General features: G+C 47.6%; 1 protein-coding gene across 1 annotated transcript in view; it reads left to right on the top strand.

Annotated features, from left to right (window-relative positions):
* ANGEL1 (angel homolog 1) overlaps nucleotides 1-25,440 on the top strand; it is a 230,098-nt gene that overhangs the window by 127,251 nt on the left and 77,407 nt on the right. Inside the window, exon 2 of the mRNA XM_054027728.1 lies at nucleotides 15,174-15,275. Within this exon, the coding sequence (XP_053883703.1) occupies nucleotides 15,239-15,275 (37 nt within the window). The 5' untranslated portion in view covers nucleotides 15,174-15,238. The remainder of the gene's footprint in view (nucleotides 1-15,173; nucleotides 15,276-25,440) is intronic.

Genomic DNA, 25,440 nt, shown 5'->3' with positions numbered 1-25,440 from the left:
TGAATTCAGCATCACTCTGCGAATGGAACACTTTCCTGCTGCAGCTGTTGTTCCCATTACAAACTCCATAGCCTGCCACAACATGTCTTCTCATAGCAGCATCCCATCATGTGGCAGGAGACAAGCACAATGGGTGGCCATGCTATCCAACTGAACTTTACCCTCATTGTCTCCCCTCACCATAGGTAAGAAATAGGAAGGGATGGAAACACCCCAAACTGCCATTTCCCACCTCAACATAGACTCATAGACTTTAAGGTCAGAAAGGACCATTATGATCATCTAGTCTGACCTCCCGCATGATGCAGGCCACAAAGCCGTCCCAACTCTTCCCCTTGACTCTGCTGTTGAAGTCCCCAAATCCTGTGGTTTAGAGACTCCAATTAGCAGAGAATCCTCCAGCTAGCGATCCCTGCCCCATGCTGCGGAGGAAGGCGAAAAACCTCCAGGGCCTCTGCCAATCTACCCTGGAGGAAAATTCCTTCCCGACCCCAAATATGGCGATCAGTAGAACCCCGAGCATGTAGGCAAGATTCTCCAGCCAGACCCTCATCGGCCATTATACTATTTACCAGCGATGGCACGCTGTTCCTTTGACTAAAATCATGTTATCCCATTAAACCATTCCCTCCATAAACTTATCTAGCTTAATCTTAAAACCAGACAGGTCCTTCGCCCCCACCGTTTCCCTCGGAAGGCTGTTCCAATATTTCACCCCTCTGACGGTCAGAAACCTTCGTCTAATTTCAAGCCTAAACTTCCCCACGGCCAGTTTATATCCATTCGTTCTCGTGTCCACATTAGTACTGAGCTGGAATAATTCCTCTCCCTCCCTGGTATTTATCCCTCTGATATATTTAAAGAGAGCAATCATATCCCCCCTCAGCCTTCGTTTGGTCAGGTTAAACAACCCGAGCTCCTCGAGTCTCCTTTCATACGACAGGTTTTCCATTCCTCTGATCATCCTAGTGGCCCTTCTCTGTACCCGTTCCAGTTTGAGTTCATCTTTTTTAAACATGGGAGACCAGAACTGCACACAGTACTCCAAATGAGGTCTCACCAGTGCCTTGTACAACGGAAGCAGCACTTCCTTATCCTTTCTAGATATACCTCGCCTAATGCATGCCAAGACCGCATTGGCTTTTTTCACCGCCACGTCACATTGTCGACTCATAGTCATCCTGCGGTCTACCAGGACCCCGAGGTCTTTCTCCTCCTCCGTTACTTCTAACCGATGCATCCCCAGCTTGTAACTAAAATTGTTGTTAGTCATCCCTAAATGCATCACCTTACACTTTTCACTATTAAATTTCATCCTATTTCTGTTATTCCAATTCACAAGGTCATTCAAGTCTCCCTGCAGAATATCCCGATCCTCCTCCGAATTGGCAATACCTCCCAGCTTTGTGTCAACCCTTAACGGCCATTAGGGTTTGCAAACAAAAGTCTCCCCAAGGGGCTGCCCTGCTGTTGCAGCCAGAGTGTCACCCAGTTGGTGTAAGCACTGAAGAATATTCTGTGTTTGTACAGCACGGTGGGGCCCTGTGTCTGGGGCTCCTTGGTGCTACGTATTAGAAATAATTAATAATAATCATACTGCTTTGTTCTTTGACCTCTAGGCTTCCCTAAGAGCCAAGCGGCCAGGCCTTGTTCAGGCTATTCCACTTGTTCCCTACTCGTGGACCAACCCCAAACTGTGTAGTCAGGCTGTCTGCTGGGTGGTCTCTCTGCATTACAACTCTGGAATCTGCCTTCAGACTGTGTAGTCTCGGTGTTCCTTAGAGCTATTCCTAGGGCATTTGGTCAGCTATTTTTGGCTTGCTTCATCCTCTAGAGATTAATACTCTACCTTCCCTATCTATCCTGGATGCTCTGCTCTTAGCCACAACCTTTTCAGCAGTGGGCCACCTTCACAATACCTATGCTCTCCACACTCCTATACCACAATACTGTCTTGCTGCACCAGGACCTGTTTCCAAGGCTGATCCATATATATATTTCCCCTAAAGCTGTTGATTAATTGCAGTTAACTCACGTGATTAACTAAAAAAAATTAATCATGATTAAAAAAAGTAATCACAATTAATCCATGATATTTGTTTCCTCTGAGATTCCCTACTTGAACCTCCTGAGTAGTTCTGGCTGGCCCTTCAGAGAAGTTCCAGATCTCTAGTCAGCCCCCTTGATATCCCCAATTCACATCAACTTCATGAGAGTGTAAGGAGTAGGAATTGGGAGGAATAAATAACCTCGGAACAGCCATATGGGGGAATTAGGACTGTCAAGAGATTAAAAAAATTAATTGCGATTAATCGCGCTGTTAAACAATAATAGAATACCATTTATTTAAATATTTTTGGATGTTTCTACATTTTCAAATATATTGATTTCAATTACAACACAAAATACAAAGTGTACAGTGCTCACTTTATATTTATTTTTATTACAAACATTTGCACTGTAAAAACCAAAAGAAATAGTATTTTTCAATTCACATAATACAAGTGCTGTAGTGCAATCTCTTTATCATGAACGTTGAACTTACAAGTGTAGAATTATGTACAAAAAGTAACTGCATTCACAAATAAAACCATGTAAAACTTTAGAGTCTACAAGTCCACTCAGTCTTATTTCTTGTACAGCCAATTGCTCAGACAAACACGTTTGTTTACATTTGCAGGAGATAATGCCACCTGCTTCTTGTTCACAATGTCACCTGAAAGTGAGAACAGGTGTTCGCATGGCACTGTTGCAGTCGGCGTCGCAAGGTATTTACATGCCAGATGCGCTAAAGATTGATATAGAAGAACAGGAGTACTTGTGGCACCTTAGAGACTAACAAATTTATTAGAGCATAAGCATATATGCATCCGAAGAAGTGGGCTGTAGTCCACGAAAGCTTATGCTCTAATAAATTTGTTAGTCTCTAAGGTGCCACAAGTACTCCTATTCTTTTTGCGGATACAGACTAACACGGCTGCTACTCTGAAACCTAAAGATTGATATGTCCCTTCATGCTTCATCCAGCATTCCAGAGGGTATTTGTGTACCATTTCTGGATGCACCACCATGGGAAGCAGTTTATCTAGTCCTGGAAATGTTAGTGGGTCGATACTAGGAGGGATATGGTACAAAAGCTATAAGATGCCTCAGATACCAGTGCAGGAACAAGACAAAAAGGAGGATTAACCTGGTCACCTGGGAGGTCTCTACCCCCAGCTCGGAGCTCTTCTGTTGCCTGAGGATGAGGCAGGGACTGGTGTATCAAGTAACTACTTAGGATATTTTTCCTGCAGAGGTATGACATCATGCCTGGCAGCCTCCCAAGGCACCGTATCCAATTACCTGAGTCATCAACAAAGAGAAATTGTCAAGGGATTGTCTCTGAATTCAGCCCCAGTAAACACAAGAGCAGAAAAGGCAAAGAGAAATGGCTGACAGCAGAGGAGGGCACACATACACACAGAGAGAACACAAGAATTTGCAGCTGCAATGTGTTCCTTTCCTGGAAAAGATGCAGGAAGCCCCGATAGGTGCAAATACCGGGAAAAACACTGATTTGCTCACTTTCACACATACATGCTTTTGTCCACACAATCTCACACATGTATGTTCACACTCCTACACGTGTGTGCTCACAAACACCTATTTTCACATAGCGCAAAATATATACTCTATCATATGCACACACAAATATACTATAGCAGACATGCACAAACATACACATACATAAATGCAAACTGAAATCACACACTTGGATGCGTATAACACAGCACCAACACATAAACATATATGCACCCAAGAACAATGATGATAATATCTGTATAATAGCTGCTTAATCACATAGTAGCTGTTCTTGTTTACAACATAATGAGGAACCAAAAACATTGGCCCAAATTATTCCCTCTGCCTTCAGTTTCAGAGGAGACAAAACCCGATGGAATCAAGACAGGGGTATTATTCCACCTAGCCACACAGTAACCCTCCTGTGGACATGGGGATCTCTGTGTAAGGAGGAGAGAATGAGTACGGGAGGGGGGCGGGCTGCAGGGAATAAGCATGGTGACCCTACCATAGGGTTACCATATTCAAACATTTAAAAAAGAAGACACTCCAAAGGGCCCCAGCCCCGCCTCAACTCTGCCCCCAGCCCCGCCCCTTCCCCGCCCCCATTCCAACCCCTTCCCCAAAGTCCCTGCCCCAACTCTGCCCCCTCCTCTGAGCACCCCGCATTCCCCCTCCTCCCTCCCTCTCTGATCTTGGTTGGGGGTTGCTAAGTGCTTCCCTGCTCCCCACTCGCCCTGCAGCCCCTGCACCTCCCGCCCCTGTAGCCTCTGTGCCCCCAGCGCCCCCCCTGCCCCTGCAGCCTCTATGCCCCTGCCTGCCCTGCTCCTCCTCGCCCTGCAGCCTCTGCATCCCCCCGCCTGACCTGCCCCTGCACCCCCCTGCCCCTGCAGCCTCTATGCCCCTGCCTGCCCTGCTCCTCCTCCCCCTGTAGCCCCTGCACCTCCCACCCCTGCAGCCTCTGTGCCCCCTGCTCGCCACTCGCCCTGCAGCCCCTACACCCCCCCGCCCCTGCAGCCTCTGTGCCCCCTGCCTGCCCTGCCCCTACAGCCTCTATGCCCCTGCCTGCCCTGCTCCTCCTTGCTCTGCAGCCCCTGCACCCCCCCGCCCCTGCAGCCTCTGTGCCCCCTGCTCCCCACTCGCCCTGCAGCCCCTGCACCCCCCCGCCCCTGCAGCCTCTGCGCTCCCTGCCTGCCCTGCCCCTGCAGCCTCTATGCCCCTGCCTGCCCTGCTCCTCCTCGCCCTGCAGCCTCTGCACCCCCCCAGCCTGCACTGCTCCCCCACTCCCCCGGCAGAGGGAGAGCTGCGGGCTCCACGTGGAGCCAAACACTGTGCCGCGCTGCTCTGCAGTGGAGGAGGAGCGGGGGAGGGGGAGGGACTCTGGCTGCTAGAGGCCCCAGTGGCTGCGAGCGGCTTTCAATCAGGCCCAGCCGTCCAGTCAGCCGCGCCGCACTCTGCATGAGGGGAAGGGGGAAATTCCAGACATTTCTACTTTATTAGAAATCCCCTCCAGATGGCCATTTAAAGCTGAAAAAGCCGGACATGTCAGGGGAAACCCGATGGATGGTAACCCTACCCTACCAGCCCCCTGTGGATTTTATAGCAGAGATATTACTGATTGAATCACTATGATGATTAACTTTGGTGCACTACCCTCATTCTATGGAATCTCTCGTGAGGGGAGTCCAGGAGTATCAGCCAGTGGGAGAGAGACAGTGCTGAGGCACAGAAGCTCCACATAGACATAGATGATCTTTGGCAAATCCCCTAAAACTATGATATAGGGGGGCAGGGGAAACCTCCTGCCGATTCCAGGTATGTATATGAGAGTAAAGTCCCTACTCCAGTAGAACAACACAGAGGAAACCCTGCAAGGGGAATTTCATAGAGTTCCCAGTCCTCCACACAAGGATTGATCTGGGCTACTGGACAATGGCAGGTCTATTGCTTTTTCGTATGCAGTGTAAACAAATCTTCATTGGAGACCAGACTGAGACCCTTTTCTCTTATGGCTCAGCCTGGATTCTAACCTGGGTCTCTACTGCATTTACTTTGTCTTCCTGCCTTTGCAGCATCAGTTTTAAAAGGCTGAAAAATAGACACTCTTAGCCCTAGCCATTCCCTGTCTTGGATTATGCTACCTTTGCAGCTGCAATGTGTTCCTTTCCTGGAAGAACTTGCAAGAAGCACAAGGTTCTTCTGAAGCTGGCATGTGCAACGTTGTTTTCAAAGCCAGGCCTCTGGAGGGTTCTGATAATTACTTCACCAGAATTCATTTATATATCTGAAATTCCCCCAGCACATCGGAGAAATAAAGGCCTGTACTGCCTCATCTGCTAGGCACTGAAGTGACAGCTATAAATAATGCTATGATATAAAGGCCATCATTGGCATAAACAAACAGATGCACACAAAGTCTCTCTGTCTCTCTCTCTCTCTCACACACACACACATACATACAATTTCACATGCACATGTAGCATACACAGTTACGTTCACACAAAGAAACAGATATGCACACAGTCACCACAAATAGGAATACAAAGAATTCCACCCCTGGCCCCAAATCACCCACGTGCACACACACATCTAGCTGCATGCACATTCAGACCCACACTCCCAGAATTACATGCACAGGTCGAGACAGACAGAATCACACACACACACACACACTTTACAGAGACAGAAACACCCATTCCATAGACAATAGAAATACATACCCATACATAAGCACTGCACTCACACAAAAGCTATTAAGATGTAGATGTGACTTCATTAATCTGTGCTATTTTACAGACCTTATTCCCTGGCCTTCATGGGGTATTTAGATGATAAATGAGGCCATTTTGGAAACTGGCAAAATGCCAGTTCCTCAGAGTGTACTACAGAATGAAATTATGAAATTCTTATATAATATGTAGACCACGCAAGGGGAGGTGTAAGCCAGAGTGGACGTGTGTCTGTGTGTATAAATGTCAGCTTCAGTCAGAGCATGTGCATGCATACTGTGTGTGTGTATCAGCCCCTGAGATCATCTGGGATGCTTGAACTGATTTATCTATCAGGAGGACAGAACACTTGACTCTAGAACTCACTTCTTCCCCAGTCTGGGAAATCCTGAAATTAATAAGCTTTGTATTAGGCCCTGAAGGTTATGTGGGTAGGAGAGTTTTCTAGTAGTAAAGATATGCTGTCAGTCTGCATGTCTTTTGCTTTATGAATGTAAATGCCAAAGAAATTAGGAGAAAATCATGATACAAGTATAGTTATCTACCCACACATGTGATGGTGCTATCCCAGTGACTAAGTGTAGAGCCACATGATAAATTCATTTAACATATTTGACTTCCTCACCTGCATTCTGCCTACTATAGTTTGGTCACTCAGAATCTTCACCAGAACTACCTCTAACATTTCAAACCACTGAGTAGCTTTGAACAGGTACTATTTAAAAAAAAAATTAACATGACAGAGAAATGCTTCTTTGTTTCCACCCAAATATGGAACTTTCCTCTGAAAGTTACCCTGGCTCAAGGTCCAGATTAGGTAAGATTCAGTCCAAAACCACTAGCAGTTTTAAAATCTGATGTCTTAGCTCTACAGAGCTGGAAACAGGAACTTTTATCCCATTGGAAAGCAATCAGCCAACCATTGATGATAGCCAAGGAGAGCTGGTTTTGTTTTATGCATTTAATTAATTAATTTTTTAAAAACCTTTTCAGATAATCACCTTCAAGATGTGCAATAACTGACCTATGTAAGTGGCAGTTATCACTGTTCCCATTGTCTGTTCTTCCCCATTCCTCTTGTGGTGTTTGTCACATTCACTTGTTGCTTCTTGTTTCAAATTAGACTGTAAGCACTTTTGGGCAGGAACTGGGTTTTCTTGTGTGTGTGCAAAGTGCACAGATCCTGATGTGGACACGTGGGTGCTGCTATGATAATACAAATAATATAATTAAATCAGAAAATGGAGATTCCCAGTGAGACACAAAGTACTTTGCTTCCAACTTAGAATGTACCAATACATTGAACTTCAAAGTCAAGACATGTGTATGTATTGAAAGGCTATTTTAGCTCATTTTTAGATGTTTAAATCTTTTATTTGTACTGCCCCTCCAAAGATTTTGCAGTTAGGCTCATGATACTAAAGCATCTATGTAGCTTTACAAATAGACAGATAACATGTTTTGAAGCAGCTAGAAACATTTCTAAAATAGCTTATCTTTAACATGTGTATCAGAGACAGAATACTTGATAATGTATTGTGATATAAAGATTTTACCAGCACTTGTCTTGGATGAGCTGAATGACTCATTGACAACGGCAGTGTGTGTGAATGTATTTGTATAATGACCTGCAATTGTCAAAAGCAAAACTTGCAGCATGTTTGTGTATAACCCACTGTTCAGTGTATGTTACATATCTGCCCAATCCACAGAGAACACAAGTTTGTTATTGCCCCAGCCACAGTGCTTGAAGGTTAGTTCAACGATTGAGGTTCATATGTTTAGCTTTGGAACATGGTTCAATCCCTTGTGTTGGCCAAGATGGTGGCTGTTGCATAAGCAAAGCTTTGTCTGGGATTCAAAGACCTCAGATACTTGGGGATGAGCTTCCTCTGTCCAGAGGAAGTATGTAACTCATCAGTCAATATGTGTTTATGTGTTCCACTCTGTGCACAATCCACAGAGGATACTGGTTTGATTATTTTTGAGCACCTGCTTCTTTAGCTCAAGCTATCTAGATTTATGCTTTTTATTCTGGAGATCACCAGTTCAATCTCCAGTGCAGATCAAGATGGTGGCTGTCACATGTGAATACACATATATACCTATTTATGTAGAGGTTTAGGCCTTAGGTACAGTTATAATCTGTATGTGCAAATGCAGAGCATGATTTAAGCTTCAGTGAATATATCAGCATGTAAATCGCCTTAAATTTTTTACAATAATGCCCTTCCCTGGGTTCTAACTGTAGCCACACATTCCAGTAAGGAGTTAAATTTCACAGCTGAATGGCATATCATAGAATATCAGGGTTGGAAGGGACCTCAGGAGGTCATCTAATCTAACCCCCTGCTCAAAGCAGGACCAATCCCTAGACAGATTTTTGCCCCAGATCCCTAAATGGCCCCCTCAAGGATTGAACTCACAACCTTAGGTTTAGCGGGCTAATGTGCAAACCACTGAGCTATCTGTCCCCCAGGACTATTCTTCTGTTATATCAAAATAGGGTCTGGAGTGTCTAACTGGCACTTCCGCTATGAAGTTAGTGGGTCAGGAGAAACAATAACAGAGCCATGATTCTCCAGGAACTCTGCCCTGGACCAGCAATGACCAAAACAGGCTCCCCCTCCCCCACTTTTTGAAAAGAGGCTGAGCTAGCTGAAGAGGCTCTTTGTAGAGGGTTTTGGGACTCTCACTCTATCTAGAATGCTAGCAATCTATTTTTGCAGTTTAGATTATGTAAAAACGTGCGGCAGCCTATGGATTTGCAGCATTACCAGAAATGTGGATCATAAAGCTGTGTGTAGATTGCAGAGATGGAGCAGAAAATATATAGATAAGAGTTTCCTTTCTGCTTTGCCTTTCTGCTATACACAATCTCCCCTTCTCCTTGCCTTTGCCATCACATCTCCCTCATCTTTTGGATGGTCCTCAGCTGTGCAGAATTCCAGACATGTGGAACTCCCAGAAGAAAGTGTCATTTTTGTGTTAAAGATGCATATTGAATTTGACAAACAATGATTTATGACAGGGCAACCCGCACAGGGTGCACTAAGGAATCTCAGCTCCTCGTCACAGCCTGGGGATCTGTTGCATTCCAGTCTCATCTTCTCAGTGCCTCTCGCTCTCATTGGAGGTCTGAGCAGATCAGACTTGACAGATGCAGAGAATTTATCTCTTAGCAGAGAGAGAGAAACGGCAAGACAGACAATGCAGGCATAGTGGGGGAGGTTATTGCAAAGAATTTCTCTCTCTGATCCTTGGCTGGATCACTCTTAATATATTAAAATAATTTTAACTACGCAGGAGACCTAGTGCAACAAAGCAGGGTTTCTCCCCAGCTTGCAAAGGGTCCACTGCCACACCCACCATTTCTTTTATACCGTTTTATTTCTCAGATATAGGCAAAAGAAACAAACTTCTTCAGCTCACCCTGCGCTACAATCCCCAGGGAATTTCCCCTTTTACCTCTCAGGCTCTCACTGCGCCCTACCCCCCACAGGGGATACTAGCAATCCTGCAACCCTTATTTCCTGCAGGCAGCTTCCCAGCTCTGACCCACCTAAGTCTCTCTCTATCACTGGGTCTCTTCCTCCTTGCCCAGATAATCCAAATCTGGGTCAGCTGATGCAGCACAGGTGCACTAGCCACTGCACCCTAAGCCCAGGCTCTGACTCAGGTTTGAGACCAAGCCCCCTGCAGTCCACACACAAATGAGTCCGAGTCTTTCGGAACACTTGGCTGTTCAGGAAGATGCAGTCCGGGACTTTTTTCCCAGAGTGGAAGATCACGGTAGGGGAAGTTGAAATGCCCATTGTGATCCTTGGAGATCCTGCTTACCCGTTAATGCTGTGGCCCATGAAACCCTACACAGGGACCCTTAACAGCAGCAAGGAATGGTTCAACTACAGGCTGAGCCGGTGCCAAATGACTGTGGAGTGTGCCTTTGGCCGTTTAAAGGACCGCTGGCGATCTCTGTATGGGAAGCTGGACTTGGCCGAAAACAGCATCCCCGCGGTTATATCCGCGTGCTGTGCCCTCCATAATATTTGTGAAGGGAAGGGTGAAAGCTTCACTCAGGTATGGACCTCCGAGGTTCAACACCTGGAGGCTGAATTTGCACAGCCAGAGAGCAGGGCTATTACAGAGGCCCAGTGCAGGGCTGCAAGGATTAGGGATGCCTTGAGGGAGCAATTTGAGGCTGAAAACCAGCAGTGATATCTGGTGCCCTGCACGGGAGTGAAGTGCAGTAGTTCCAATCTTTAGGAATCAGTGTCTGCTTAGCAGACAAGCAGACTTGCAGTGCCTGTTTATTTCCTGGGCTAAGGAGTCTTTTACTTTATGCAATAATAAAGAATGTTTTCAAAGCCAAAGAATCCATTTATTGAAAAGAAAAAAAAATATTTATTGAAAAGAAACAAGGGGGTGGAGTGGGGAACAGTACAATCACAGATTCGTGTATGTCCTGTCTGGTGTGCTGTGCAATGAGTGCTGCACTTCAGGATAGCTATACTGCATGGTGATGGGGGTTGAGTGCAGAGGGTAAGGGTCGTGGTTTTCAGGGCTGGGTGGTGAAGATACTGGTGTTGGAGGCAGCGGGTGGCGTGAAGAACACAGAAGTTGGGGAAAGTGGGTTGGAGGTAACAGTGGGGCACAACGGAAAGAATTTTGGGACAAGGGCTGTAGGGGGGTGGCGTTTGTGTTTGCGGTACTGCTCCTCTTTCTGCATGGCTACCAGCTCCTGGATAGCATCTGCTTGGCGCTCCAGGATGCTTATGAGCCTATCAGTGCTTTGCTGCCGGTGCACGGTGCTTTGCCGCCGGTGCGCTGCGTTTTCCTGGCGGATCCTGCTTTCTCTCTCCCCCAAGTCCTGTGCTTTCTCATTCTCTTTAATAGATTGCCGCGTCACTTCTTGCAGCATGTCTTCTTTGCTTTTTTGCGGTCTCTTCCTGAGTCTTTGCAGTCTCTGAGCAGACGGCTGAGGTCTCAAGGTTGATGCAGCTGTATAGGCAAAATGCAACATTTAACAGAGGCAGCATTGTTTATACCAGACAGAGTAATGATTCCCCCCGCACTTAAGGAGTAGAAAACACACAGGGTCTACACAATAGCATAATCTTCCTGTCTGAAACAGAGCACACATATCCCACAGGAGCCTCAAAATGGTGAGTAAGGGGGACTGATTGTTTCAGGGCTGCACTGTCCTCTGGGTTTCTGTGCCTTGGGGAGACCCAACAGCTTCAGGGGGCACCTACACTGAACACTGTCTCAACATTTTGCACAGGAGTTCGTCCTGGAAGATATCTCGCTGCTGAGGGTGACCTGGGAAGCAAGGGAGGGTCTTCTACTGCAATGCGGCTTCAGCCCTGGCCCATATGCAGCTTGCCTGTGTGCAGCAATGGTCCCCCCGCCTCTCGCGGCACAGTGGCGCGGACACGTTAGCCTGACTGGGACAAGGACCACGGTGGCTCTCCCGATAAACCTGCGCAAGCGCATTGCACACGTTCTGGATGAGACATTCGAGGAGATTACCGAGGCCAATTACCGCGATGTGATAAACCACATCAATGCACTATTCCTCATCTAGGCATGCATGCCTAGCCCTCCTCTCCCAAAGAGCCCGCACCGAAAAAATTCCTTCCCGAAAAAAAAAACCACTTACCGGGAACCTGCTCTTCTGTTTGTCCTCCACCAAGTACCGGTCGCTGCGACTGGCCACCTTCCTCCTGGCTCGAGAAGAGCTCCTGGCTGCATGGCTCCAGGGATTCCGGGGTGTCTCCATCCGGCCCACCACCATCACTTCCGTTTTCCTCCTCCTCCTCCTCTTCCTCCTCCCCCCCCCACACCGGCTCTGAAGTGTCCATGGTGGTGCTCGGAGTGGAGGTGGGGTTAACCCCAAGTATCGCATCCAGCTCTTTGTAGAATTGGCAGGTCACGGGGGGAGCACCTGAGCGGCCGTTTGCGTCGTGGGCTTTGTGGTAGGCACTCCGCAGCTCCTTCACTTTAATCCTGCACTGCAGGGCGTCCTGGTCATGGCCCCTTTCCATCATGTCCTTTGATACCTTCCCGAAGGTATTGTAATTCCCATGGCTGGAGCGCAGCTGGGACTGTACAGCTTCCTCCCCCCAAACACTGATGAGGTCCAGCAACTCGCCATTGCTCCATGCTGGGGCTCGCTTGGCGCGTGGAGGCATGGTCATATCAGAAAGATTTGCTGATAGCACTCCACGCCACGCTGGGCTGAGCAAACAGGAAGGGGATTTTTAAAATTCCCGGGGAACGTAAAGGGTCGGTCACATGGTTGGTTACCTGAGGCCAGGGCAGTAGAGTTTGAACTGATGACCAGAGTGGCTAGAACAGGCATTGTGGGATACTGCCGAATAATTCTGGAGGCCATTCACAGCGCATTGGGCAGCCACACTGGCGCCGCAGCGCTGCAGCGGCAGCGCAATACTCGCTATTCCTCTCGGAGAGGTGGAGTACATGCAGCGCTGCAACCACGGAGATACAGTGCTGCAAATGCCTTGCCAGTGTGGACGGGGAGTGAGTTACAGTGCTGGGGGAGCCTTTACAGCGCTGTAACTCGCAAGTGTAGCCAAGGCCTTAGACATGTGAGGCACAGACAGAGAGCAAGTGAGCCTTGGGGAGTTTCTGAGGGGACAGACCCAGCATGTACCAAACCCTTGCTGTGAGGACAGCACATGACGTGGAAAAGTTGGGAAGGGTCTGGAGGGAGACACTCCTCTGCTGGCAGGAATGTCAGCATGGGAGTGGGCTGTGGAGCACATGGCTCCTGCAGATGGAACCCATTAGCCTGGAATGTCTGTGATGTGGTCTGGAGCAGTGTACACAAGAGCCATGAATAATCCAGCACTTTTTAAGAAGGGCTGGAGAGGATCCCCTGCCTTCCTCCCGCTCTTTTCCTATCTCTCTCCCTCCTTTCACCTCCTATTGTTCCCCTCCCTTGATTCCCCCATATTATTAAAGTAATTTTTTTATTTCACATATTAGTAAGTGAAGCTGTTTCTCTCAGCTCCTCCCCCCACCCACAATGTAATTGATGGAGCAGGGAAATGGCTGGGATCAGAGAGGGGCCTTGTCTAAGCTCACATATTCCCTCTAAGTTAAATTCAGCCCTGGGGTAGGTGGATACAAATCTCATCTACTCCATAAGTATATCAATCTACACAGGTACCAATGTCCATATCTGTTCCCTTCTAAGTGGCCCTGCCAGCACTTGAGACCCCGATCCTGGCTTTTTTGTCCTACTAGCTGATTCAGGAGGAGAAAATGGGACACCAACACTGAACTGGGACTCCTAGACTAGGCCAGGAGATAGTTTTCCTTTTCTAAAAAGGACTCCAATATTCTACATCAGTGGTCGGGGCAGGGGATTGGGGTGCAGAAGCGAGTGAAGGGTGCAAGCTGTCGGAGGCAGTTTGGGTGCAGGAGGGGGCTCTGGGCTGAGGCAGAGTGTTGGAATGTAGGAGGGGGTGCGGGCTCTGGGAGGGAATTTGGGTGCAGGAGAGGGCTCAGGGCTGGGGCAGAGGGTTGGGGTGCAGGTGGGGGTATGGGGTGCTGGCTCCAGGAGGGGGATCAGGGATGAGGGTTGGGGTGCGGGAGGGGTGCAGGCTCCCGCCAGGCAGCACTTACCTCGGTCAGCTCCCAGTCAGTGGCTGGGGGAGGGCGGGGCACGTGGCTCCACACGCTGCTCCTGCCTGCAAGCACCACCCACTCAGCTCCCATTGGCTGGGAACAGGGGACTGTGGCCAATGGGAGCTGTGGGGACAGTGCTTGCAGGCAGGAGCAGCATGCGGAGACCCCTGCCCCATCCCCCCGAGGGGCCGCAGGGGCATGCTGGCCACTTCCGAGGGTAGCGTGGGGCCGGGGCAAGCAGGCAGCCTTAGCCCTGCTGTGCCACCGGACTTTTAGTGGTAGGAGAGCACAATCAACTGTCAGAGGCTCCAGGATCAACCAGTCGATTGCGATCTAACGGTTGGTGACCACTGTTCTAGATTATGATCTAAAACACAAAAGTGATAGTGAAGCAGTCTGTCCCTTATTACTGTAGAATATTGTATTACCTTTCACTTTGTCTAAACATGAAGAGCAGAGTAAGGAGTAATGGGACTAATGAGAGGCTCTTCCACAGAGATTGTGGTGCACTGGAAATCTCCTTTACCTACCATGTCCCCACAATGTAGCCTCACTGACAACACTGTATGTTACTCCCCATTAGCGACTCCAGTTTCCAGAGAACAAAATCAAAATATATGTTTATATAAAATTTTCATCCCCGTGATCCCAAAGCACTTTACAAACTATATATACAGAGATCCCTTTACCCATTACTGAAATTATGCTATTTCTGGGGAGGAAGAGGGAACCTGTTTAACAGTGCACATCAACACTATGCAGCAGTTTAATTCAGGTACTGAAGGGAAGCACTGTATCCAACTGAAACTATATGGGGAATTAAGGGAGGCAGAAAGGAAATGATTGATCTGGAATTTGGATTGCACGTCTGAATTAACACCCCAACTCTTGAAAAGTGCTGTAGGATCGTTAAGGATGGGGAGAGGACCATGGTTTCAGTTCCTTTAAAAAAGATGGCACATCCAACAGTACAGTGCTCCCTAACACAGGTGCATTGGGTTCACCTCTTCCTGCAGAACCTGGGCCTAGAAATTCCAATACAAGTATCATCCTGGCCTGACCCTGCTTAGCTTGTGAGCTCTGATGTGATCACAGTCCAAGGCAAACTGGCTGCAGAGCAGAAGGCATAACTGTATAATTTCCACTTCTGTAATGTTTTAAACAGTTTCTAAATTGTTCCACTTCAGCCAGTCAATGAGGAATATCTCTTTCCTTTCTCCACAGGGGAAGAGAGCTCTAGTACTCTGCAATAAGGGCTTGTGCTGTCCCCTTGGGTCTCTGTTGTTGGGATGGATGTCACCCCAGCAGGACAGTGGATGGGCTATGGTAAGTGCCTGTAGTGACACATCACAGGACGCTGCACAGCTGGGTGGCAAAATGGCTTTTGACAGAATATAATATGAACGACAATACCTCAGAAAGCAGATGTCAGGAGGAATAAGCTCTGGCTAGTAGGATCGGCGCATGGTTTAGACAGCAGCCTAATGTCTCTTCCTAAACACCTCCATGAGGGTGTCTCTGCTAATAGGGCTTCTTCCTGTCAACAGCCCTTCTCAGTTTCTTGAGCAGTAATGAAGCAAAATTGCTTTGGGGAGGAAACACATAGAAGGAAATGGGCAACACTTCAGAGGAGGAGACCTATCCCAATAGAAGAGAGAGAAGTTTGGACTGCACATAACCAAGAGTGCCATATGGTAACCCAGAAACATAGCTCTTCTAGAAAAAACAGCCTAGTCTTTGCTGAGGGCAGTTTGCTCTGTTCATTTTGTAAGTCTCTGGGCTACTGCAGAGGCAAGGGGCCAAAAATAGTCTTGTATAATTCCAAATTACTCCATTAACTTCAATTAATGTGCCCCCTGTACACCAGGGATCAATCTGGGCCACATACAGGACTTGGGTTTAAAAAGGGTCTGAATAATTTTCTGATCAGTAATATTATTTGCAGTTCTGCCTGGGAAGATTGTGGCAATCAAATGTGGGCATTCAGAAACCATTGTGATAAGCACCATATAAAAACTTAGGGTCTTTTCCCACCACAAGAGTCAGGAAGGAATCCGCCCCCCCCCACCCCATCCCATACAGCAGTGCATAATTGGCCAGATGGGTTATTAATTTTTCTCACCCTTCTCTGAGGCATCACTGAGTGCAAACTCTCAGGGGCAGCACTTGGTGGATCAGTATTCCGATCCTGTTTGGTAAATGCTGTGTTCATATATTCATAGATTTTAAGGCCAGAAGGGACCATTACGATCATTTACTCCAGGGGTCGGCAACCTTTCAGAAGTGGTGTGCCGAGTCTTCATTTATTCGATTCTAATTTAAGGTTTCGCGTGCCAGTAATACATTTTAACATTTTTAGATGGTCTCTTTCTATAAGTCTATAATATATAACTAAACTATTGTTGTATGTAAAATAAATAAGGCTTTTAAAATGTTTAAGAAGCTTCATTTAAAATTAAATTAAAATGCAGAGCCCCCCCAAACTGGTGGCCAGGACCCGGGCAGTGCGAGTGCCACTGAAAATCAGCTCGCGTGCCGCCTTCAGCACCCATGCCATAGGTTGCCTACCCCTGATTTACTCTGACCTGCATAACACAGGCCATGTTCTTAGTTTAGGTGGGACAGGCTCTATTCATCTTCATTTTCAGAAGTAATGGTAAAACACATTTCCACAGAATCCTAGACTATAGCTATGGAAAAGCCATGATAGGCTATCTCATGGGGAACTGTGCGGGATCGTTCCCTTCAAAGTACATTTTCTAGTATATTTTCCAATCCTGCTTTCATTTACTCAAGTGATGGAAGCTATACCTTAGCCAAATAGATCTTACTGAGCTTTTCCTGATATTTAGTCTAAATTTTCCCTTCCTTCGCTTCATTATTCCTACTTCTGCCTCTTTTTATTATATGCAGTGTTATTGTAACCATGTCGGTCCCAGGATATTAGAGAGACAAGGTGGGTGAGGTAATATCTTTTATTGGACCAACTTCTGTTTGAAAGCTTGTCTCTCTCCTCAACAGAAGTTGGTCCAATAAAAGATATTACCTCACACACCTTGTCTCTTTTTATTATGGGAAATAATGAAGTGAATACAAATATTATAACCCGTTAAAGATACTGCCATCTTAGATGAATCAAAGCTGTCATTTTAGATTCCATTCTTGGATGCAGACTCCAGAACCCTTCATGGAGGTTTTTGTGCACTAACTCTGTGCTTCATAGGGGATGTCTATACACTACAAGAAGTGAGTCTTGCAGTCGGGTTGACGGACTCTCACTAACAGGGCCTGGACTAGTGCGCTAAAAATACCTGTGTAGATGTTGCTTTGATATTCATGCTCAGGCTCTGAAGCCCACCCTCCTTCATCCACATTGCTATTTTTAGCACATTAGCATGAACTCTACTAGCACAAGTCTGTCAACCCGGGCTATGAGATTCACTCCTAGCAGCTGTGTAGACATACACTTACTGTTTCCCAGTTCACTATGTCTCGCTTTAAGTATCCCTTCATGAATAAAGTCACTAGTGCCCTGTGTCCATGATGTTCTTCTTCCCTGGACATCTTGGTAAAGCAATGCCTGCCAGTTAAATTCAATCCTCTGCCTTTAGAATCTGTTCAGAAGCATCTATCACACTCAGGCATTTGGCCTTAGGCCATTTCCACAGCTAGGAAGCTGCTGCCGCCCACTGGGTACATTAGTGCAAGAGATACTGTCTCCATAGCAACACAAGGCTTTTTGTTTTTCAGAGGAACAGTTAAAAGGATAGAAATAACACATCTGGAGTTGAATTATCAGTTTCCCACCCCCTCCTGCAGCCTGGAGGAGCCAACCAGACACAATACCATGGCTCTGGCAGACTTAAGACTGAATATATCAAAAGATAGAAAGAGAGGAAATAATATATACGATATACTGACTGCTGGGCTAGGAAGGGTTTATTTATTAGCATGAGTTTGGGATAACCACATTACTCACAAGTGTCTTTCCTTGTAAAATCTTTAGATGCTTTCAGCTTATTGTATATATGCCATTTTTGGTATGGAACATTTTATTAGGACTAATTGTTGTACCCCTCTAATTGTAAATCCTGACAGCCAATAGTATCATGAGTTCAACTGTACAGCCTTTTGAGAGAGAGAGTAAAATGGTATCTAATGCATTTTCTTAAGTTCTTTAAAAAAAGTCTTTCTATACATATCATGATGCTAAAGACCAATGTCTGCTGCTTCCAGAGTAAGAAGCAAATGTGGTGTTGCATTCTACTGGAAAAGTGGGAATCCCTCCTTCCCAGTGAGATAAAACTCCTGTTCCAGGGCCATGAGGTGTCAGACATTAAAGCTGTTATTGATACAGGACTGAACATTGCCCATCATAGACCTTGGAATCCCCAGCCCTCTGCTTCTTTTCCTTTTCTGGATCTTTCATGGCATCTTCCTTCAGCAACATTCTTACTTGCCTTCTCAGAAGGCAGGAGAGATTTTAATGTTCCATATCCTTCTGATTCCGGCTTCCCCAAGCAGCCATTTTAGCAGACAACTTAAAAAGAGCTTAGCTGCTGGCTGGATGTGTCCCTCACTGGAAGTAGGGTGACCAGACGTCCCGATTTTATCGGGACTGTCCCGATATTTGCTTGTTTGTCCTGCGTCCCGACCAATGTGCGGTCGGGACACTGGACAAACAAGCAATTTTGCCCTCCCGGAAGGACTCTTGCCCCCCCCCCCCCCGACTCCGCCCCCTCCATCCCCCATTGGCTCCCTCCCCAAAACCTCGCCCTGGCCCCGCCTCTTCCCCATGCATGTGGCACTCCTCCTCCCTTCCAGGCTTGCTGCTGTAATGGCGGGTCAAGCCTGGAGGGAGGGGGTGGTGGCCGGCTTCCAGTTCCTGGAGCTGGTAAGTAGGGGCACTGGGCGGGCAAGGGGGCCTGACATGGGGGCTGCTCCCCCAGCAGGTAGAGGGGGGGCCCCGGACCCCAGCAGCGGCGGGGGAGAGCGGCTCGGGGCCGCACGAGTGGCCATGTAAAGTTTATCAGCTTGGACGGGACCCTGGCCGGCTCCCCGCCCCGCGCCAGCATGTCGCGCCAGTTGCCACAGGCCAGGTAAGGAGCTGAGTCGCCCCCTCCCCCTCATCCTGGCTCCTCAGCTGAGCCCCCCTGTCACCCTCCCGGGGGAGCAGCCCCCTTGCCAGCCCCCCTTGCCCTCCCGGTGCCCGTACTCACAAGCCGCAGGAACTGGAAGCCGGCCACCACCCCCTCCCTCCAGGCTTGCGCCGGCATTCCAGTGGCAAGCCTGGGAGGGAGGAGGAATGCCGCTCAGCTGAGGAGCCAGGGGGAGGGGGGACTCAGTTCCTTACCTGGCCTGCAGCGGCCGGCGGGACATGCTGACATGGGGCGGGGACACTACCCCCTACAGGGCAGGGCGAGGAGACGGCCAGGGTCCCCCCCCAGCCGATAAACTTTATGTGCCCACTCACGCGGCCCTGAGCCGCTCTCCCCCGCCGCTGCCGGGGTCTGGAGCCCCGCACCTCTCACTCCAGCGGCTCCTTCCCCGTGGGGTGGCGGGACGTGCTGCATGTGCCCTGGGGGGGGGAGGGGCAGCAGCCACAGCGCGTCCAGCACCTGCAAAACAGCTTTTTTTTAAAAAATTGTTTTTGCTCCGCCCCCACCGCACGTCCCGATATCCCCCCTTCTTCCCCCCCCCCCCCCCCGGCGTCCCGATATTTCCCGTCAGCAATCTGGTCACCCTAACTGGAAGAGAGAGAGGAATCAGGCTCCCTGCCACCAACCTCTAACTTCAGCTGGTGGAATGTGGGAAAAAGCAAACGCCAGCCCCAGCCAAGTTAAACTGGCCTGCAAAAGACTTTCATTCCTGATGAATTTTTGAATTAAATACTGGATAGAGCCAGCCAGATTCCATTGAAAGTGACTATGTCAACTAGTTTTAAATAACAACAGTCTTTCATGCATATGTTTTTATGTTACTTTCCATTGTTTGTTGATTTTCCTTTGGACATCGGGAAATTAAATCTTTTGCTCAACACATTTTTGTTCCTTTTTCTTTGGTAAACAAATACTTTGTTTCTAGTTGAGCTTGAAACAAAATGACTGGAACTGTTAGTGAACTGCTGCTGCACAGCCAGCAGGAGGTGCTCAACCTTGACCTTTTGTAGGTCCTGCAGAAGCAGTAAATTTTTTTTTATCCTGTTTGGTTCTGAATCCGCCACGGTTCATGCTGTACTACTGTTTTGTTAATGTAGCATAGTGCTCCTGCACTTTGTATCGAATAGGCTAGTCTTATTTGCACCGATCTCCTTTGTGCAGTTATATTTTGATCTTGACTCCTTCCTGAACCACCTTCTAAAAGTGCAACTTCAGAATAATTCGTGTATCTCCTACCTGTGTCATTTGATGGGCCAGGAATGAAAGCTAGTCTCTTACCAGCACTCCTGTATGTGCCACACCTCTTTTTACATGGTGTCAGAAGAACTCTGCATTTTTGGTGAAAATGGAGCAACTGAAGCCACCTGAATTCCTCGGCCTGTAAGAAAACTGGAGAAGTGGTACTGAAGAGAAACTGGAGAGGTGGAATCCTCCACTCTGCAACATGTGACAACCAAATAAAAGATACTTCTCTTATACCCAGCACTCCTACGTGGCACAACTCTTGTTACAGTGTGGGTTCAATTTCAGTTATTCCCAGAATTGCAGTAAAGCAAGTTAGTAGCCTCAGTCCTTCCGCTGTATCTTTAAGCAAGATGCAAAAGGCTGCATAGTCTCAGAACAGGCTGAGCCCATTGTCTTTTACACCACCACTGCAATTAATGGCCTTCCTGCACTCAGAGTGGATTTCTTTGATTTAGTGACACATTAGGATGTAGTTGAAACGTTCTGCAGTACTATATCCTTTGGACATAAGGCAATATGGTCTGTGGGTTACGTCATAGGACTGAGACTGAAGGCTCCTGGGTTATTTTCCATGCTCTACCACTGATATGATGTGTAACCTTGGGTGAATCACTTCTCCCCACTCCTCAGTTTCCCCAAGTATAAGAGAGGGATAATAATCCTGAATTTCCAGAGAACTCTTAATTCATTAATATTTGTGAAGTGCATTTGGATTCCTGGAAGGTACTAGTAAAGGACAAAAGACTCATCATCATCATGACTGTGTGATATTGAGGGTGGTAATCCTTAAACAGGAAGCAGCTGATATCCAAGGAGCATGTATAGTTTTGTTTTCCTATGCTATTAGGTTTCAAAAATAAAGTAATAGGCTTCACTTCACCTGGCCAAATATTCAGCTAGATGGCATTTCTGTTTGTCTGTCTGTAATACAATAATCTTTGAAGATCACATCCAATCAATTCCAAAATGTCATGGAGTATTCTAGGTATCAGTGGGAAGAATCCTATTGATTTTTGGTGACAACCAGAAAAGTCTGATTCACTGATTTGCCTCTGATGTCCCAATCCCACCGGGGAGTTGAGGCAACAGAAGGTGGGGGGTGATTGGCTGATTTTTGATGCAACTAAGGAGCTTCTGGGAGTTGAGGAAGGGGAATCGGGAATGCGCAGCGTTCTTGGAATGGGAGGAGGAGAGGGCACAAAAATCCCCTGGCATGGGAAGGGAAGAATGAGGGATTCTGATATGTGGGATGGGGAAAATGGGGTATACAGAGCCCCTGGCATGGAGGGAGGGTTGGGGGAGACACAGGGTTAGGGGGATGGGAAGGTGGGACACAATATCATGGGTAGGAGTAGAGCTACTTGGAAATTTTCCAACAATATTTTTTCTGTCAGAAAATGCTGACTTATCGAAATGGAAACATTCTGCGGGAAGTGTCATTTTTGACAAAATATTTGCTGGAAACCAGGCAAGCTGCCTGGACTGCTGGCCTACCAACCAACCAGGAGTCCTTGGTGTGTACAATGAGGTCGGCCGTCAGAAGCAATAAAATGTGTAACTCTCTAGTAATACTTGTCACTTACACCTTTTTTCATTCAGCACTTTCCAGAGGTCCAGTGTTGCGATTGCTCATGATTTAGTGCAAAACTCATACTATTTGATGTTATGTGAGACTCTCAGTTTTCATTAAAAAAACTAACTAAGTTTCTGGTCTTCATGGTTGCAGAGAAAAACTTAAAAATGTGACACCTCCCCCCAATGGCTCAAAAAACCAAAGGCACATTAAAAACCCCAAAATATATTATTTAAAAACCAATCTCATGATTTTGAGGGGCCTGACTTTTGAATGATTACATTGGCAATACTGAAGACCTATCCCTACCATTTCACAAATGGGGAAACTGAGGTACAGAGCTGAAGTAAATTGACTGGGGCCATAAAGTGAGTCAGTAACAGAGCTGGGAGTAGAAAACAGGTCTCCTGACTCTCTGACAACAGCCCTATTTACTAGGCCAGGCTGCCTGCAGAAGGACAGAATTATTCCAGTACCAATAATCTCCAGCTCTGAAACCTTTTGCATGTCTTCCACCCAGATCCCTGGCTTTTGAAAAGGCAGCAATTCTATCCTTTTCCAGGGAGCTACTACTTCTGTGACTGCTTGACCCTACTGAACTCTTCAGACTGGGTCCAACCTATATTTATTTATTAATTACAGTAATGCCCGGAGGCCCCCAATCAGGATTGTGGGCCTCTTGTGTTAGACACTGCACAAATGGTCAGGAAGGCATGATCCCTGCCTTGAAGGACTTACAATCCAATTTAGGACAAGATACCACTGGTGAGAGTAGCAAATAGTTGGAGGAAGTGGCATTGAAGGTAACAGTTATTGGAATATGTATAAAGTTGTGCACAATTAGATAGTTTTAAGTCATTTCAGTATAATTATAAGATACAAATAATTACATAAAATAAATATAGGAAATCCCTACTGCCACCCTGGCTAGTCATTATCAGTTGGTAATTGATCCCTGATTCCTGGAGGCCCCCATGGCAGATGTGGATCTTGAGCAAATCTTTGAAGGAGGGGAGGTTTGTGGTAGTGCAGGGGTAGGCAACCTATGGCACGTGTGCCAAAGGCGGCACACGAGCTGATTTTCAGTGGCACTCAGACTGCCCGGGTCCTGGCCACTGGTTCGGGGGGCTCTGCATTTTAATTTAATTTTAAATGAAGCTTTTTAAACATTTTAAAAATCTAATTTACTTTACATACAACAATAGTTTAGTTATATATTATAGACTTATAGAAAGAGACCTTCTAAAAACGTTAAAATGTATTACTGGCACACGAAGCCTTAAATCAGAGTGAATAAATGGCAACTCGGCACACCACTTCTGAAAGGTTGCCAACCCCTGTGGTAGTGGGTTCATAGACTAGTGAAGGGAAGGGTTTTCATGCTAAAGAGTGGTGTGGGAGAATGCTTGAAGGCATCTGTGAGACAGACTGACAAGCAGGCAATCAAGAGCAGTATCATTAGCGAGGTGGGGCAGGACCAGGGGCAATGCACTAAGACAAAAGCGTTTCTCTGCATGCTCTTCTGGCATAGTTGCTGGATGGTTTTTTAAATCTGGGAGAGACAAAGCTAAGATAGCCAATTTATATCTCTTCCATCAGGAAAGTACCTTTAGCTCCTATTATGTTTTCCCTTTTTCTGAACAGGAGGGACACTTTTTGTGATCATTAGAACATAATACCTTTGCAGTGCAGTAGAGGTCAGGGGTGGCAGGTTTGTATGATTTTTGGTGGTGCCCAGAACGGGTCCAAGTCCCCCCCGCCACACACACACCTGCCTTGTAAGCTGGTATATATTTTTAAAATAATGTAAAAAATGTGAGGTCTCTGGGGTGGGACTGGGGATGAGGGGTTTGGGGTGTGGGAGGGGCTCAGGCAGAGGGTTGGGATGCAGGGGTGAGGGCTGCGGGCTGGGGCAGGGGATGAGAGATTCACAGTGCAAGAGGGTGCTCAGGGCTGAGGCAGAGGTTTGGGGTGCGGGAGGGGAGGGCTGTGGCTGGGGGTATGGGTTCTGGGGTGGGGCAGGGCTGAGGAGTTTGGGGTACAGGCAGGCTACCCCCAGAGAGGAGGACTCCCCCCAGCCTTCTCCCCACCAGCAGCAGTGAGCTGCGGGGAAGGGACCCTCCTCTCCTCCCCGGCAGCACAGTCACCTCGCACCACTGTCACTGCATGTGCTCCTAGGGCCCCTCTCAGGTACAGAAAGCCCCCTCGCCTCCCTGTGTGCACCTCCTCCCCTGTTGCTGCCCCTCACTGTAGCCTCACTGGGGGTGGGGGATGGGCTGCCCCTTGCCCAGCATGGGACAGAGCTGTGACTGCGGGTGTGGGGAGGGTCCCGTGCTGGTGGAGGGTTGCACCGGAAACGGGAAGGGTCCATCCGTCCGAGGCAGAGGGGCAGGGAGGGTCAGCCTGCCCTGCCACTATTGGTTGGGGAGTGCTAGGACCCTTTGGCAGCAGTTGATGCCAGTAGCCAGCAGAGCAAAGCTTAGTGTGGAGCTGCAGGGGACAGTCACCTGCTGCCCAGGGCACAGGCAGGGATGCTTGGGGGAGGTGCGCGGGGGAGGCTGGGGGAGAGACCCGGCCCCGAACATTGGTGGAGCTGGCCCCCGTATCCTGAATATTGCTGGAGCCTGGGCACCATGGGCCCATATAACTCGCCACCCCTCGTAGAGGTGTCCTTAGCAGATGCCATGGGCCATACCTGGGATGCACAGAAGGTGTATCCTGCTCAGAGAAGAGTCCACAGAAGAGTCCACCCTGACTTTTGGGAAAGTTACATGCAACATTTAAAGAGCCCAGAGAAAGGTGAGACTAAAGCACCATGAAATATTTGTAACAAAACCTGAAACTACATGATATTTGCATTTGATTCAGGTTCTCTTACATGCTTGAAACTGGGTCAAAGTTCACTGAAATTTCTCTTTCTTTCAGTGAATTTGGGTCTGATTTAGAGTGTTGCATCAAAAGTGCCTTACATAATTTCATGTGATTTCAATAAAATTCCAAAAGGAATTTTGACCATTTCACATGAGTTCCAGATCTAAAGAAAATGCTTTCATGGAACCCCTCCACCCGTGAAGAGGACCACTGACATGGGCATAGTTTTTTGGGGGCAGGGGGGGGCACTTGGGCAAGACACAGAATTTGCCCCACCCCCCCACGGCTCCATTGGCCTGACTGGAGCTGCCCCCCCAAAATATAGAAGTCAAGTCAAGCTACACCTATGACCACTGAGTTTTACTAAGTTATAGTTGGAGCTTCAGTTTTACACCTCTAATTGTGCAGCACCCACTTGTACCACACTGGATGCTTGGGGGTTACTACTGACTCAGAGGGAAGAGTATTCCATACCAAGTAACCCACATTAACTTCAAGCACAGCATCCCCTAGGACCATGCTGGTGCATTGGAGTAGAGATTCACTGGGGAGAGAACTCACTCATATTGCAATTCTGAAATGTTCTGGGAACACGCACATGCCCATTGCAGGTTTTCTACTGAATTTCAAAAAATTTTAGCAC

Source organism: Malaclemys terrapin, chromosome 4 (assembly GCF_027887155.1).
Source record: "Malaclemys terrapin pileata isolate rMalTer1 chromosome 4, rMalTer1.hap1, whole genome shotgun sequence".
Taxonomy (NCBI): Eukaryota; Metazoa; Chordata; order Testudines; family Emydidae; genus Malaclemys; species Malaclemys terrapin.
The sequence above is the reverse complement of the archived record's forward strand: the minus strand, read 5'-3'. Positions and strand labels throughout refer to the sequence as shown.